The 14,906-nt window shown below is 37.5% G+C and overlaps 1 protein-coding gene across 2 annotated transcripts in view; it reads left to right on the plus strand.

Annotated features, from left to right (window-relative positions):
• RAPH1 (Ras association (RalGDS/AF-6) and pleckstrin homology domains 1) overlaps positions 1-14,906 on the plus strand; it is a 79,257-nt gene that overhangs the window by 54,872 nt on the left and 9,479 nt on the right. For both annotated transcript variants that reach the window (XM_036386496.1, XM_054515385.1), the window contains 8 exons: positions 777-936; positions 1,975-2,096; positions 3,706-3,771; positions 5,227-5,370; positions 6,558-6,668; positions 9,366-9,464; positions 10,076-10,196; positions 11,757-11,899. In XM_036386496.1, the coding sequence (XP_036242389.1) occupies positions 777-936; positions 1,975-2,096; positions 3,706-3,771; positions 5,227-5,370; positions 6,558-6,668; positions 9,366-9,464; positions 10,076-10,196; positions 11,757-11,899 (966 nt within the window). The remainder of the gene's footprint in view (positions 1-776; positions 937-1,974; positions 2,097-3,705; positions 3,772-5,226; positions 5,371-6,557; positions 6,669-9,365; positions 9,465-10,075; positions 10,197-11,756; positions 11,900-14,906) is intronic.

Below are 14,906 nucleotides of genomic sequence, written 5' to 3' on the forward strand. Positions count from 1 at the left end.
TGATTGTTTCTGGATCAAAAGCTGAAAAACTCTCTTGGCTGGAAGATGGAAATTAACAAGTCAATTGTACCAATGTATTACAGCTAGAGGTTTTATCTTTTCCAGCTGAGCAAGATGTAAAAATGGAAAAAATAATGATTGGCAAAAAGAATCTGTTGTCTTAAGTCTTTTGATTGGTTTAAAAAGACGGCTGAATTTTTCTTTCTTGACAATGACCTCTTTAAAATGCCTATGAAAAACTGTTGTGTTTTAAAAGCAGGTTTTTTTTCACACTACTGCTTCATATTCCCCGGAAAAGTAAGGTTTAGTATTGCTGTATTGTTTACATAATAACCATTTTTAGAAAATACTGTAGGAAGCAGGCAGAAAGCTTAATCTGCACATCTGAAAAATTCTGATCATTTGTAAGCTTGTGCAGAACTCTTATATCTATGTTTGCTCCACCTAGATACTGTCTGAAAGACACTTTATTATCAGGACACTTCAGCAGGAAGGATTTTTTTCCTTCTTAACACACAACTGAAGGACTTTCTCATTGTGTTGGAAAGACCTTTATTTTACTTTCTTGTGCTGTAGGAGAACAGTATCTTGTTAAGTGTCTGTGGTAAAAATATCTAGCCATCATTTATGACATCTTACATTTTCAGGGAGTGTTTTGATTGATTTTATGCTACTGTAAGAAAATCTTAGAAGAATAAACAAGATCTTAGAAACCTTATTTTTATTTGAAATGTGACAGATTAATCTTTTTGTTTTCTTATTTTTCTGCTTAACAGTTGGTGATCAGAGTCCATATGTCTGATGACAGCTCAAAAACAATGATGGTGGATGAGAGGCAAACAGTGAGACAAGTATTAGACAATCTGATGGATAAATCACATTGTGGGTACAGTTTAGATTGGTCATTAGTGGAAACCATCTCTGAATTGCAAATGGGTAAGTAATAATTATAAGTATTTCTAATTCATAGATGCAGCAGTAGTCTGCATTCTCAGAATGATTTAAATACTTGTCTTCATAATGTTCATCATCCTGTTCATTAATGTAGTAAATGCTAATTCATGTAATAAAGCTCGTGATTGAACTTGTTTCAGAATGATCTGAAAATTCTACTTCAGGATGTTTAAAAGGATGAGAAAGTTGGTCTAGTGGTTTCCCAAAGATATCTTCTTCTTTATTTTGCAATGAGGATTTTCAGCTATTTTCTACCATTTCAGTAAATTTTCCTCTTTTTCCTTATGCTCTTCTCTTCTATCTATTTTCAGTATTCTGAAGCTCTAGCACTAGTGGTAACTTTTTCAATGGAGAGCCAAAGCTCAGAGCTTTTCTGAGAGCCAGAGTTCTCAGAGGTGTTGTTGACACGTCATTTATTGAGTGACAGAGATCATAGGAAGTAGATGTGTCAGTTCTTAGACTTCTTTACAATACCTGTACTAGCTATGGGTATTCTGCATTTCAGAAGCATTTTCTTTTCCTTCTGGTCATTGCCCACTACTTTTTGATACTTTATGAGTGAGATAATCATTGGGGATGTAGAAAGAAGTATTGTGCCAAAAAAGGTCCATTCCTCTGGGAATTGTGTAGACCAGAGAACACATAAATGTGATAACCTTCTTATTTGTGCTCATAAACTTTGAAATGTTATCATTTGAGTCTGCAGTGTTCCTGCAGGATGGTAGGCCTTCTCAAATTAAAAAAAATTAAAACATTTCATATGTTGATGGAACTATAAACTTGAAGATGGGAGAAGTCCATGCTGAGTGACCGAATGTAAAAAAAATGCCGCTTCCAGGCATGTCTGGAAGTGGACTAAGTTCTTTTAGTCTCTTAGCATAAACTTCTTCCCCACTGTTGTAGATCTTATACTCTATTTTCTCTGCATATATGCTTTGTCTCGTAGAAATGACTACAGGTTAGTTACTATCACAAAATGCAACAGATTCCAATGTATTTGCTCACATGTTATTGTTGCAGAACGGATCTTTGAAGATCATGAAAATTTAGTTGAAAATCTCTTGAACTGGACAAGAGACAGTCAGAACAAACTAATGTTCGTGGAACGTATAGAGAAATATGCACTTTTTAAGAATCCACAGGTAAGCCTGAGATTTGTGCTGAATGTGTGTGTGGCTGATGGCAGTTTCTTACTTTTTTGATAGCTTTCATTTCCATACTTTCATTTTGGTACTTGTGTATGTGCTAAAATGCCAGGCAACTTTACACTTCAGCACTATGTACATCCACAGTGTTGTTGGCACAAAGTCAATCCTTAAGAGGCAACCATGAGCTGAAGCAATCTGTTTGCTAATAGCTTTGTGGGTAGTTTTAATGCACATGAAGGCAGGCAGTTTCCAGAGATGTACACCCATACTTAGTGCTGCTCAATTATGTAAACATGCAAGAAAGGTGTTGACAGATATTGCTAATAGTAATGTCTCTCCACTGTGCATTCTTGCATTGCTGGCAAGAAGGGGAAGACAAAATTTAAGAGAACAGCCACTCCATGGTCAAATGACAAGAGTAGAGACAAGAGCATGTGCTCCTTCTGTGCGAGTTGGGACCTGCCTATATTCACCTGTGTTTCCTGCTCCCTGGATGGGAAAACAAAGGCTCCTCTTCCTCTCAAATGGCCTCAGAGACCTCTCTTCTCTCAAATGGTAGCTACAGACCTGGTATCTGCCAGCACTGCAGTATTGTAGGGAGGAGTGGAGGAAAAGAAACAGAAAAGCAGAAGGAGAATTCTTGGAAGAATTTGCATTGAAAATTCACTTGATCTCTTGTCTGTAATATCACTTGATCTCTATTTTAACTCTTACCTAATGTATTCCCTTTTGAGTTTATAAATTATTTTTATATCTGTATGGCATCTATACGCTAATTTATTGGATTTAAACTGGATATCAGTTTTGCATGTTCGTCCTATAGGACATCAGTTTACTTGATTTTATTTCTTTTTAAGCAAGATCTGAAACCCAGTCTTATGCAAGTGCTTTGCACTGAAGCAGCAAAACTCTACGTTCTTTTTAAAAGTTTGTAGATTATAGGTTTACTCTCAGTACATATAGTAGGCACTGTCACAGGAGTGAGGTACCAGCATAAACCAGATATTTCTCCTTGTTTTAAAATATTGAACTGGAGAACTTTGTGAATATTTGGGTTTTTTCCAGTATTACCCTAGGGGTTAGGAAGATGTTTTTCATTGTCCCAGTCTTTTCCAAACTGAATAAGAGTAAAAAACTTATTTAATAAGATATGGTGCCTGTGCATAATTAAGTTCCTTTTAAGAAGTTGACAAGTATTTTATTTAGAATTTGTTATTATTCATTTAATGGCTTCTATGTGTGCTTCTTTGAATGCAGAAATAATGACAGTATGTAACAGATCTCCGGAGGTTTTTTATATTTTTATTTTTGTATTTACAAGTTCATAGTATTTTTATATCTGGGTGCATTGTAACAAACAGCTGTTTGATCCTTAGAAAAGCAGGATGATGATGTTGTTATGAGGCTGTTAGGTAGGAGTATGGACTGATTGATATTTCTGGTAAAGGTGATTATAAGTTACTTCAATGTATTATTTAGCAGTTGGACAGTTTCAATTAGTCTACAAAGTTTTGTTCTTACTGCTACAGAAAAGTAAACAAGAAACGCCATTTGGCTCGATTTCAGAATGCCTAAAGAAATATTAAACTTTATTTTGTTACAGAACTATCTTCTGGGGAAGAAAGAGACCTCTGAGATGGCAGACAGAAATAAAGAGGTGCTACTAGAGGTAAGAATGTCAAACCAGAAATGACATAATAGTCATTTTGGAGCATGAAGACAAACTGCTAAAGGTTGTGATGATTGAAATTGATGGACAGAGCAGAATGGAATTCTGGAACACTGTGAATGGAATGTGTTCTCTTTGAGATAAATGGCTGTTTTAATGTAACACTGCTTCAGATGTGATCAGTTAAAAAAGTTTCTGCACTTAGTTTAGTATCTGAAATACCATACACAGTGATAATCAAATTGAGATTGCCTCTAGCTATGGCTAAAACCATTAATTTCAAGTTGAGATTTGCAGACCTGTGACCTGTTTTTTGTGACCTTTTTTTTGACCTGTGGTGCTAGAGAATTTTTACTAGCACTTTCCAAATTTTCATTTCTACAAAATTCTAGAGCGTGGGTCTGGAGACTGGTTTAAATTAATATTTCAAATTTTGATAATAAGCAAAGCAGTAGTAAAAATTTTTTCAATTACATTTTAAAATTTAAAAAAACAAATTACTGAATTTTAAGAAATGTATTATTATCAAACACATTAACCAGTTTACAGAAATAAGGGCATAAAAGTGTGGAACAAATAAAGCACACAGTAAATATAGCCTTCATAAGCTGAAAACTAAATACTTCTGTGACTATGGCTGAAGTGCCACAGGTTCCACTTGATTTCCAGAATAATGATTATGATTTACATAGTTACCCAAAGGTGAATATTTGGGGTATTTAATTTTGAGTTAAACTTAACACAGTTTAACTTGAAAGTAGCCTATGCATATTAGTAATGTATTGTATATGGTTTCAATAAGTGTATGTATGTATACTTATGTATGTATACATAGATATAAGTGTGCGTATGTATGTGTGGTTGAAAAAATTGTTTGAAGCCACAACATGCAGGGAATTGTAATTCTGCTTAACTCTTTCTGTCTTCTAAGATTATTCATAAGTCTCTGCTGCATATTAATCTGGAGTGTATTTAAAGCATTTGTTTTTCTCTCTGCTAGTTCTTTATAAATAGAACGTTAGCAGAAGTTGCAGTGTTGTGGGCAGTTAGTAGCAGTGAAGTACTCCTGGAATGAATTGCAGCTGTGTCTGATGGATGCACAGTTAGGTTTGTGTGTGCTTATACATATGAGGCTATATAAGGTGACCTTGTGACCTTAAAGCCAGTAAAGCCATGGGGGATCTATTACTGAGAAACAGTGTTCAGAAAATCTTTACAGTAGCTGCTAATGATTTTTCTGTCATTGCTGCACTGAGCAAATGTTGAGACACCCTATCATGCTTGTCTGAATTGCCTTATTGCTTCTGTAATTTATCTGTAGTTCATATCTCATGTGAAAAAAGATCTGTTCCTCCTACAAGTGCATTCCTTGGATAAAGAATTTCAGTCATTCAAAACAATCCACTGCATGCTCTCTATTCTGTCTGTTTCCCAAACGGCTGTGTTTATTGGCAGGAATGCTTCTGTGGAAGTTCTGTAACTGTGCCAGAGATTGAGGGAGTTTTGTGGCTGAAAGAGGATGGCAAGAAATCTTGGAAGAAACGTTACTTCCTTCTCCGGGCTTCTGGAATCTACTATGTCCCTAAAGGGAAGGCAAAGGTATGCTACTTAAAGCAATTGCTCTGAATTGTTCATTGCTAGTAAACAGTGCACACAAGAGTTGACTTCAAGTTTTGGCTTAGCTGTGCCTTTCCAAGTGCCATATCCCTTAATTAAAATGCTGGCTTTATCATGGAAATACTGTGTGAATTTTTGTGGCAGCACTTGATATGAAGGGTGTAACCCCAGTTTAAAACTACAAGAATACAGGGGACTGCTTCTTGGGTTGGTTGTTCAGAAATACTTGAGAAAAAGCTTTTGGTGGCGCTAAGAAGCTGGTCTTTGCTGAAGCAGAATTTGGATGGAGGACCAAATTGCTCTGCAGATGTCAATCATGAAGTATCAGACCAACTCCACAATGTCTGCATAATTTCATTATGTTTAGTTAGTTCATATAAATGGGATTTTTTTTGGACCAATTGGTGCTACATTTTTTGAAACACGTATAGGTAATTCCATTTCTACAGGATCACTTACTGCTGTTCTCTGTATCAGTAATGCAAAATAAGTAGAAAGACACTACAAATATATTACAGCTTCAAGGCTGAGCTACTGTGAGTTCAAGTTATCCATGAATCCATCAGTCTTGACAGCATCAGATGATTCCCAGTACAGGAAGTCCACCTCCCACACATCTGGGAATGAAGAGGAAATCTCTATCAGCATGACAGCTCCCTTTAGAGCTGAATGCATGTCAGATGTTCTTTTTGCTTCATTAAAACAATCTGTATGCAAGTAGCCTGTTGAAATTCTTTGCCCTATACTCAATGCCAAACATCTTTAGAATTCTACTTACAGTCACACTGGAATTTGGATACCTTGATTATTACCAAGGTGAAATATAACCAGCAGCTGATAACTTCCTGATCAACCAATCATACTTGCTTTCTCCTGATACCTGCTCTGAGTAAATAGTAGTAGTCCAGTGTAAAATTTTGTCAAAAGGCAAAATGCAGACAAAACACAAAAACCAGACTGAATTTGGTTTAAAATGAAGGTGTGATGAAAGAGTTTATGCATAGCTGTATCCCCTTCTTGTGTTGGTAGTTTTTGAATCGGATAGAAACTAATATTTGACCTTAACTAGACCTTACATTAGTATTGGATCTTAGCATTAGACTGATTGTGTCAATGTGTGTGGATTTTTGTAAAGATACTTTGTACATGACTGGTTTTGTATTTACTAGGTCTCACGGGATCTCGTGTGCTTTCTCCAGCTAGACCATGTCAGTGTTTACTATGGACAGGACTATCGGAACAAATACAAGGCACCCACAGACTATTGTTTAGTGCTAAAGGTAACACTGCAGCACTTGGCTATACCTTGAATACACTTTACTTGTTCTGAACCATCAGCTGCTTTTAATCTAATTTTCCTCTAGTTCTTGTATACGATGTGAACAGTTGTTGCCTGTTCTCTGAGCTGGTCGTGACTTCATAAACATTTTCATATTGCCTTGAATTGTTTTATTTCCAGACTTATGAGTGCCAGTCTATTTAATTGTTCACTACACTCTAAAACATACACTAAAGTCTTCTTTTCCATTTGGCAACTCTATACCTTACAACTGTTTAGGTTCAAAGAGATAATACCCCTTGAAATGCTAATTGCAGGGAGTTATCTTCTCAGTGTAGGTCCAGAGTAGTGGAGAAATTAATATTAATGATTCAAGCCTACCCTTTATGGACCAACCTGAGGGAAAAGGGATGTTGTAAAGGAGGCATCTTCTGAATATAAATGACAGGTAGAAAGAACGAGTAGCAAAAACTGTTATAAAACCAGTGACCTGATCTTAAACGCATCTAATGACTTGAGTTCATAAAGTGATTTTAATTGAATCAACACATCTCCTAGTTTCTGTTGACTCCCACATAGTGTGCAGAATGGTGTCGGTTTCTGCAAGATAGCTGGGCACCAAGCTATTTTAAAAACAAGCTTTCACACTGTGCTCAGGCAAATAACATGTCTTCATGGATTTGAAATGGGGCCAGTAACAAGAGATGTTTTTAGTTGCACTTTTCCCCTCCCTGCTCTAGAGCTCATGTGGTGTTGTACATTTGACTGTTTACTGTGCCTGGAGTGTGTGCCTGCCTGTCCACTGCCTGAAAAAGGATTTAATTTTCCAGTGGACAGGGCAACATGTCTTTGAGCTCTTTGAGTAGACAAATAATATTAAATATGGGACATGATATTAGTTAAGAAAGTACAACGGCTAAAACTGGAAGTATTTTCCATATTCTTATAGGTCATTGAATGCAAACAAAAATGTCAGTATTTGTAGGTATATATAAATTCTTTGAAGTAAATTGATTTTTCTACTTACATGTCACTTTTGTCTATATCATTTGGACAGGTTATAGCAAATTTCATTTTCAGACTTTTTGACCGCACAAAGTAGATTTTTTTTTTAATTATTGCCATTCTGAGAATCAGATTTAATGGTAACATTACTGAAGACACAAAAATGTGTAGAAATTGTCCCTAAGTAAATTAATGGGGTAGATTTAGTTGGGTAGCTTACACCAAGTGAAGCTGTATTTTCTACATGGAACTGATGAATCACCAAATTATTATATTAATCAGGATTCAGTTCTGCCTTCATTGGTTCTTATAATGTTACATCAACATTTTCAATTAGTACTAATGTATAGAAACCGCACAGTTTTAAAAATAGAAATAGAGTTTTGTGCCACAAAGGCTCACTACTGTCCTTTGGGACAGGTAAATGGCAAGTACAGACTGAAGGCCCAATACTCTACTGATGTCCAGACTGGATTTGTCTTTATCTTCACTCCTTTGTTTATATCAAAACTTAGTGTGCTCACATCAGGTGCTGTGCTATTGTTAAGTGTAACATTTGTGTGCTAATTTATAAAGTTAACTCCTTGGTCCTAAATGTCAGATTTCTGAGAAATTCTTTTATTTCTATATAACCAAAGTTTTGAACAAGTCCAGAAAGAAGCTGGCTTGTTAGCAAAGTAATTGTATTTGTTTCTATAGACTCTTCTTTGTTATACAACTTGTATGTGTAGGAGGCTGGTAGTGAAAAATGAAAACAACTATCTACTATCATAAGAAAATATGTTGTATGTATTCTCTTTATGGACATAAACAGCTTATGTTCATTTTAAAATAATTGTGTTGGAAGGCAACAGAATAGAATATTCTGAAAAAGCTTAGAAGTTCTTTGATATATGTTTCAGACAGTCTTCAGTAAAACTTAAATACCTACAGTCCTCTAGCAAAACTCTGTTGTGTCACTGAGCTGTAAGCTAACAGAGGAAATGATAAGAACTGGGCTGTTCAGTTACCCCAACAGCTGAGAAACCTGTAATTTCTAGAGCATGGACAGGAAACAACTGAATAGCACATCCAGAATGATTTCCAGTGTCTGATTTTTGAAAAACATGTGTTTGTTTCTTGACTGCTGAATTGATAAATACAGTGCTTTTACATTTTTTATACATGTATGTGGGAGCAGCAAGTATTTTTTTAGATGATAGCCCTGTATCGGTAAGGTGGGAACCTTGAAGGCTTCTACAAGCTGAAAATAGAATTGTGCTTAAGAGCACATCACTTGGGGAACGTCTCACTTAAGCCTGCAAAGGCAGAGAAGACCAGTGTGTTTGTTTTCCTCTAGTTTGGGGGATTTTTATATGAGAGAAAGGTGAAATATCGGTTGTCTCTGTCCAAAGACTCTTGGTGGGTAGAAAGTACCTACAGCCCTAGAATAGTGAAAGACTAGCCCTTTCCTAGTGTTTGAAATCAGTTGAAATCAGTATGTGCTGGACTCACTTCCAAATGTGTGTGTTAAGCAATCCCCATTGAAATTCACCTCCTGAAATATTCTGGAACATTTTTAAGTGGGGTTAAATACACACTACTGTTGAAGAGCTTCCAGCATTAGATTTATCTGTATAGACATCAACAAATAAATGCTTTCCTTGCATTCCTAGCTATGAAAACATTGATGAGAATGCACAATTTTTTGCAGCATCCTCAGATCCAGAAGAAGTCCCAGTATATCAAATATCTCTGCTGTGATGATGTAAGAACTCTACACCAATGGATCAATGGCATCCGCATTGCTAAGGTAACCCCCAGGCATTCTTACACTGCTGTCATGAGTAGTTGTCATCATCTGCTTAAGACCATTTACATTTGCTTAGCAAAATACAGGGTAAACCTAACTTCCCTCTGTTTAGCAATTCTGAACATGAACTGTAAAATCTTCTTACATTTTTCTTTCCTCAGCAAAATTATTATAGGCTTTGTTATAATAGTTCAGTAATTGGGCCTTTTCTTGTTTCTGCTGCCTCCCTGTCACATGAAACAGTTCTGTATGGCATCCATCATAGACAGATTTTAGCCAGCTCCTTTCAGATTTTAAAAAAGAAGGCTTATGGGAAAAGAGAATTTAGAACATAGAGTTGATTTTCAAGATCCTCAGCATGTCTTAGTTTATTCATTGGGCCATTTTTGCTTGACACTGTCTCTTCTCGCACAAGTAAATTGTTTTTCTTTCTTTCAGCAATTCACTAATGCTATTAATATTACCTGAACTCCATAACATAGAGCCTGTGTTGCTTTGGGGGTACTGGCAGGAGGAAAGGCATAATAGAGAAGCCAGAGGTGAAGCTCAACAGTCTGAAAAGAGTGTACAGCCTATATAGAGTTGTTAAACTTGTTTGTGATTTTGCTTAGTACGGGAAGCAGCTATACATGAACTATCAGGAAGCATTGAAGAGAACAGAGTCAGCATATGACTGGACCTCCTTGTCTAGCTCCAGTATCAAGTCAGGCTCCAGCTCATCTAGTTTGCCAGGTAACAATGTGATCTATCTCATAATACAAAGATTCTATTGCCTTTGTTATCATCTGCTGTCTGGATGCCTCAAGAGAGACTGTTGCAGGAAATGGACTGTTTCTCCAAAGTCTTTTATGCTATGTTTAGTCTAAACCACAGACTTTATCTATAACATTCTGTATGTGTATATCTATATACATATGCATACAGGTAAAAACCCATTTTGCTGTATTACTTACAGTGATGTCTGTGTTTGAAATATGCAGCAGTTTCTTGTTCACCTCCAAAAACCAATGTTTTTCTTATACTGAGAGGAGGAAACATCATTTCAAATTCCTGGTGCCTCTATGTTCACCTATTTGAAAAATGAAATTTATATTGTAATGATGCCTAGAACATATATTCGTAGTTCTTAAACTGCTTTGTGGACTGAAATGTTTGAAATTGGAAAATGAGAGCTAGCCCCCCCTGCCCAAAGGCAAAGATCTAAACAATCTCTTTAGAGAACTTTGAAAATACGGTTTCTGTTCCCATGTCAAATTGTTCATGCCTGCATTAATGTGCTCCCATTTATCTCTCAGCAGAACTGGGGCTGGTTTCTTGTTGCATGTAACAGTTTAAAAATTGATTAATAGTTTATACAGTGTAATTTCTTTGTTCAGAGCTGACTGATGCTTTGGTGGATTATTCAGAACCTTCAGGGGCTATGTTCTTCATTGAAAGTGTGCTATTGTGTGAAGGTGTATTGTCTGCCACAGATATGGGTTGGGAAGTAATGCTACTGAATTGGACAGGTTCAGAAAGTAGCCTGTAAGAACGAGCTAAGCAAATGCAGCCTAACTGGGAAGGTACCTTGTTGTTTCAACTGTGTGGCATAGCAGTAAATTCTTGGTCACTTACAATTTCTCCATCCAAGCTGGATGTTATTCTGATAAAGTGTAAATTCCTGTAGGGAGCTGAGCCACAGCTAACTAGCCAAGCATGTTCTGCCAAAGTTTGATTCCAGCCTGTGCCAGGACACTTGGGATTACACAGAAAGCAGGTGCCAGGCTGAATAAATTTGTCTGGCTGTGCCAGCTGCTGTCTTGTCACCCTGTGGACCCAGAGCATCATTTGTTGGCCACTTGCAGGATGCACACCAGCCCTTCTCTTGTGTTGAGGAATAGGTCATTGGAAGCAGTGTCCTGCCTTGGCTGGTGCAGTTTGTCTGTCCACGGCCTGTGCCCAGGGTACATTTTTAAGTTTGTGCTGGGAGGGAGTGCTGGAGAGAGCAGGCTGCATGCACTGCATGAAATGGTGCTTTTCCCAAAGTGCAGGGATGTGGCATGGTTCAGAACCCACACAGCTGTAGGGATTTTACTTTGAAATGTATCTGACACACTCTCATCCTTGTGCAGCTTCAGGTTTGGTTGATACCAGGCATCTGTTGTAATGGTTTGGATGTGAGCTAGAGCTTATGCAGTCATTACTGGGAGCAGTGGCCTCTAGGGACATGTTTCACAAAGTTGCATTGTATTGACATTACTCTTACATTCAAAAACATATGCTAACTGTTCCTTAATATTTTTTTCTGAACAGAATCTCAATCAAATCACTCTAATCAGTCTGACAGTGGAGTTTCTGACACCCAGACAGCTGGCCATGTCCGTTCCCAAAGCATTGTCAGCTCCATGTTCTCTGAGGCCTGGAAACGAGGCACTCAACTGGAGGAATCCAGCAAGGTAACAAGAAGACTTTAGTTTGAGAACCAACACCCAACAAAATGTATGAGACAGTGTTGTACCTCTTCCACCTCTGTCTTGAGTGGCATTTCTTCTGTGTTTTACGTGGTTAATTTACACTGCTATATAATTGTTTTTTAGGATTCACTTTTTCAGGTAATTAAGCCCTGCAACTTTCTGTTCTTTCTTTTATTTGTGTGCATAGAAGCGTTTTGTTCTTTGAAGGCATTATACAGCCCCTCTCACAGAGTCCTATTTACTAATGTTGAATGAAGACAAAATAAAAAGATAAGCTGTTAACAAGTTGAATGAAATTCTTTCACTAAGATCTTTCTCCAGTTAAGTAGCCACATCTTTCCTTTGTAAAGATGTGAATAACTGGGGCCTGAAAGCAGGTATATATGTTTTGAAATACTTCAGTAGTTTTTACTCAGAAGTGTTCTGTTAGGTGCAAATGGAACCAGTAACCTCAGATATGGTCAAAACAAAAGAACTGACATTGTCAGCAGTTGTGGATTAAGGCAGATGTAGTGTCTCCAGTTGCTGGTAGAGAGTTACAGAAGACTAACCCACTGAGGCTGGGGCTCAGGTCTGTTGTGGTTAGTTTTCTGTGTGTTGGTTAGTTTTCTGTTCTTTCTATGGTCAACTGTTGTAGTTCCTGGGGAAGATTTCCATGTACAGGAGAAATTCTGCTGAAGCTGTTTGTTGTCAAGTGTGAAGGAATCTCCAGGTTCCTGAACAAGCCTTGATGTCATTAACTGTAGCAGCTACCTGTGGAAGTGCACTATGAGAAGCTGTCATTACTTCTGTCAGTTCTGAATCTTCCCCAGATCCCAGGTTCAAGCTACAGAGGAAGCTTTTTAAAACCAAAACCACAGGCCAATATACCTGGCACTGGTGCTTCAGATAAATAAGTAAAAATAAGATAACACAATGAGAAAGCATATGAGAAAGCATATGACAGTGTGAAAGCTGACATGGCTGCTTCCTTTGGGATTCATAACTTTTATTCAATGCCTGCTGGCTTGGGAGTTGTCTGATTCTAATAGTAATGTAGTACTCAGTCCAGGAATGTAGCTTGCTAAGTTGTGGTCCAAGTTTTCTTACTGCATGATTGCAACACATGGTGCATGTCCATTAGCAGATGGCTTCTGTGTGGGTATAGGATGCATCATTTCTGCAGTAATGAGCTGCACAAGATGGGGCATTTGCTAGCAGGTATCCAACAGAGGTGAGAGAGTACTGCTGTGAGAATGATAATATTACTTTTTCCTCAAGTTTTGGGTTCAGTGTAAATTCTGCTGCTACATATACTCACTGTGAGATTTTAAGCAAAAGTTTGAAGTTCACTACCTTGGGGTTACTGTTGTTCTTTATCAAGTCTCTAGTGCTGCTGGCAATTGCTTATTTAAACCCCAAGAATTTTTATGCTACATTATTAAAGCCATGGTAAAAATAAAATATTCAGAATGCTTCCTGCATTGAGGAATGCTATCCATGTATCAATATTTCATCAATTTGAATTCCTTTCTGCAAATCCAAGAAAAGGTTTATTTCTTCACCTTATGCATAACACAGGTAAATGGGTTGCCCTAAAACTTCCAAAGAATCCAAGTGAAATGAACTGTGTGAACTTACAGAAGCTGTATTTAAACAATTGAGTGAATTTCAGTGAAACTACAGTGTAAATCTGGCCCTGGGAACTTGAATAACCAGGAAATCAGATTGGCAGTGGAATATGTTAAACTGTGTGGCAAGAAAGGTAACAGCAGTGTTCAAGAATTGTAATTTACATGGGAAGGTGTTCCCAGTGATACTGAGATGTGCTTTTAGTCAGATTGGTCGCCAGTTACCTCAGAGGCAGCTTTGCTACAGTGCTTTGGTGTCAAAGCTGGCTTAAGAAGTCCATGTGGGCCAGGTTGCTGCCAAGTGGCAGAACTTTCCTGCATGTCCCTTCCCTTTGTGCAACAGCTCTCTCCCACCTTGTCAGCCTTGGCTCCTTTGCCTGGGCAGGCAGGGCAGAACACAGAGCGTGCTGTGTCTCAGCAGGCAGATGGCATTGGTGCTCTTTCCAGCCAGGGTGTTGTACTGGTGCCTCAGCAAATTAATAACGGGTGAGTTCTGCCCACTTTGCCCTCATTTACCCAAAACTTCCCAATAATTTCTTGAAGTCGAAAACATACTGAGATTGCTAGAGATCTGTCATATTTGACCTAAATTCGGTAACCAGTCCAAAAGCATGGGAAAAGAGATGGCAAACAGTTCAACTGCAAAAGTTTGTTTTCTCAGGAAAAAAAATAGCTAAAAAAAAGCACAGATTATATAAAAAGAGATACTGTTGTTTTATAGCATTTTTTTAGAGTTCCAGATAGTCATGAAGATGCATGTCACAAATAGGAATTGCCAGTGTGCAATAAGTAATTTGTCAAGATATACAGAAGGATATCACATAATTATAAGGACAAAAAAAGGACAAATGAATCTCTCTCAAGGTTCTTCTGTAAAGAAAGTATCACGGACTATGTTTCTGGATGTTGAAATTTATTTGATTCTGTGGAGATGGGAGGGGCTCCTCCTCCTGAGATGCCCAATAGTCTTTTCTCTGTCCTGAGTGTTTAATTTGTTCACTGTGAAGATGACTGTCTTCAATGGGTATAAAGAAAACACCACCCTCTTTCAAATATATCTAAGATTAAGAAAAACTTTTCCCAAAATACAGATAATCCATCTGCTTCATATTTTGAAAGATTCCTCTTTGCCCAAAGAATACTTTATTCATTTGTTCCCAGTTGGACAGTGAAGAGCTCATTGAGTCTCATTTGCTTGTTAGATTTTGAACACCTTATTTCAAATGTTATGCTACAAGTACCCAAATGCATGCTTTAAGGAACAAATTCAAGATTCCCCAAGGTCTTGCCATTCAGGGATAGCTATTCTGTTATGGCTTCATCTCCCTCTCTCTCTCTGTTTTATGCTGCCTTTATTTTTCCTGTTGCCTTTTGCTGTC

This window comes from Molothrus ater, chromosome 7, assembly GCF_012460135.2.
Source record: "Molothrus ater isolate BHLD 08-10-18 breed brown headed cowbird chromosome 7, BPBGC_Mater_1.1, whole genome shotgun sequence".
Taxonomy (NCBI): Eukaryota; Metazoa; Chordata; class Aves; order Passeriformes; family Icteridae; genus Molothrus; species Molothrus ater.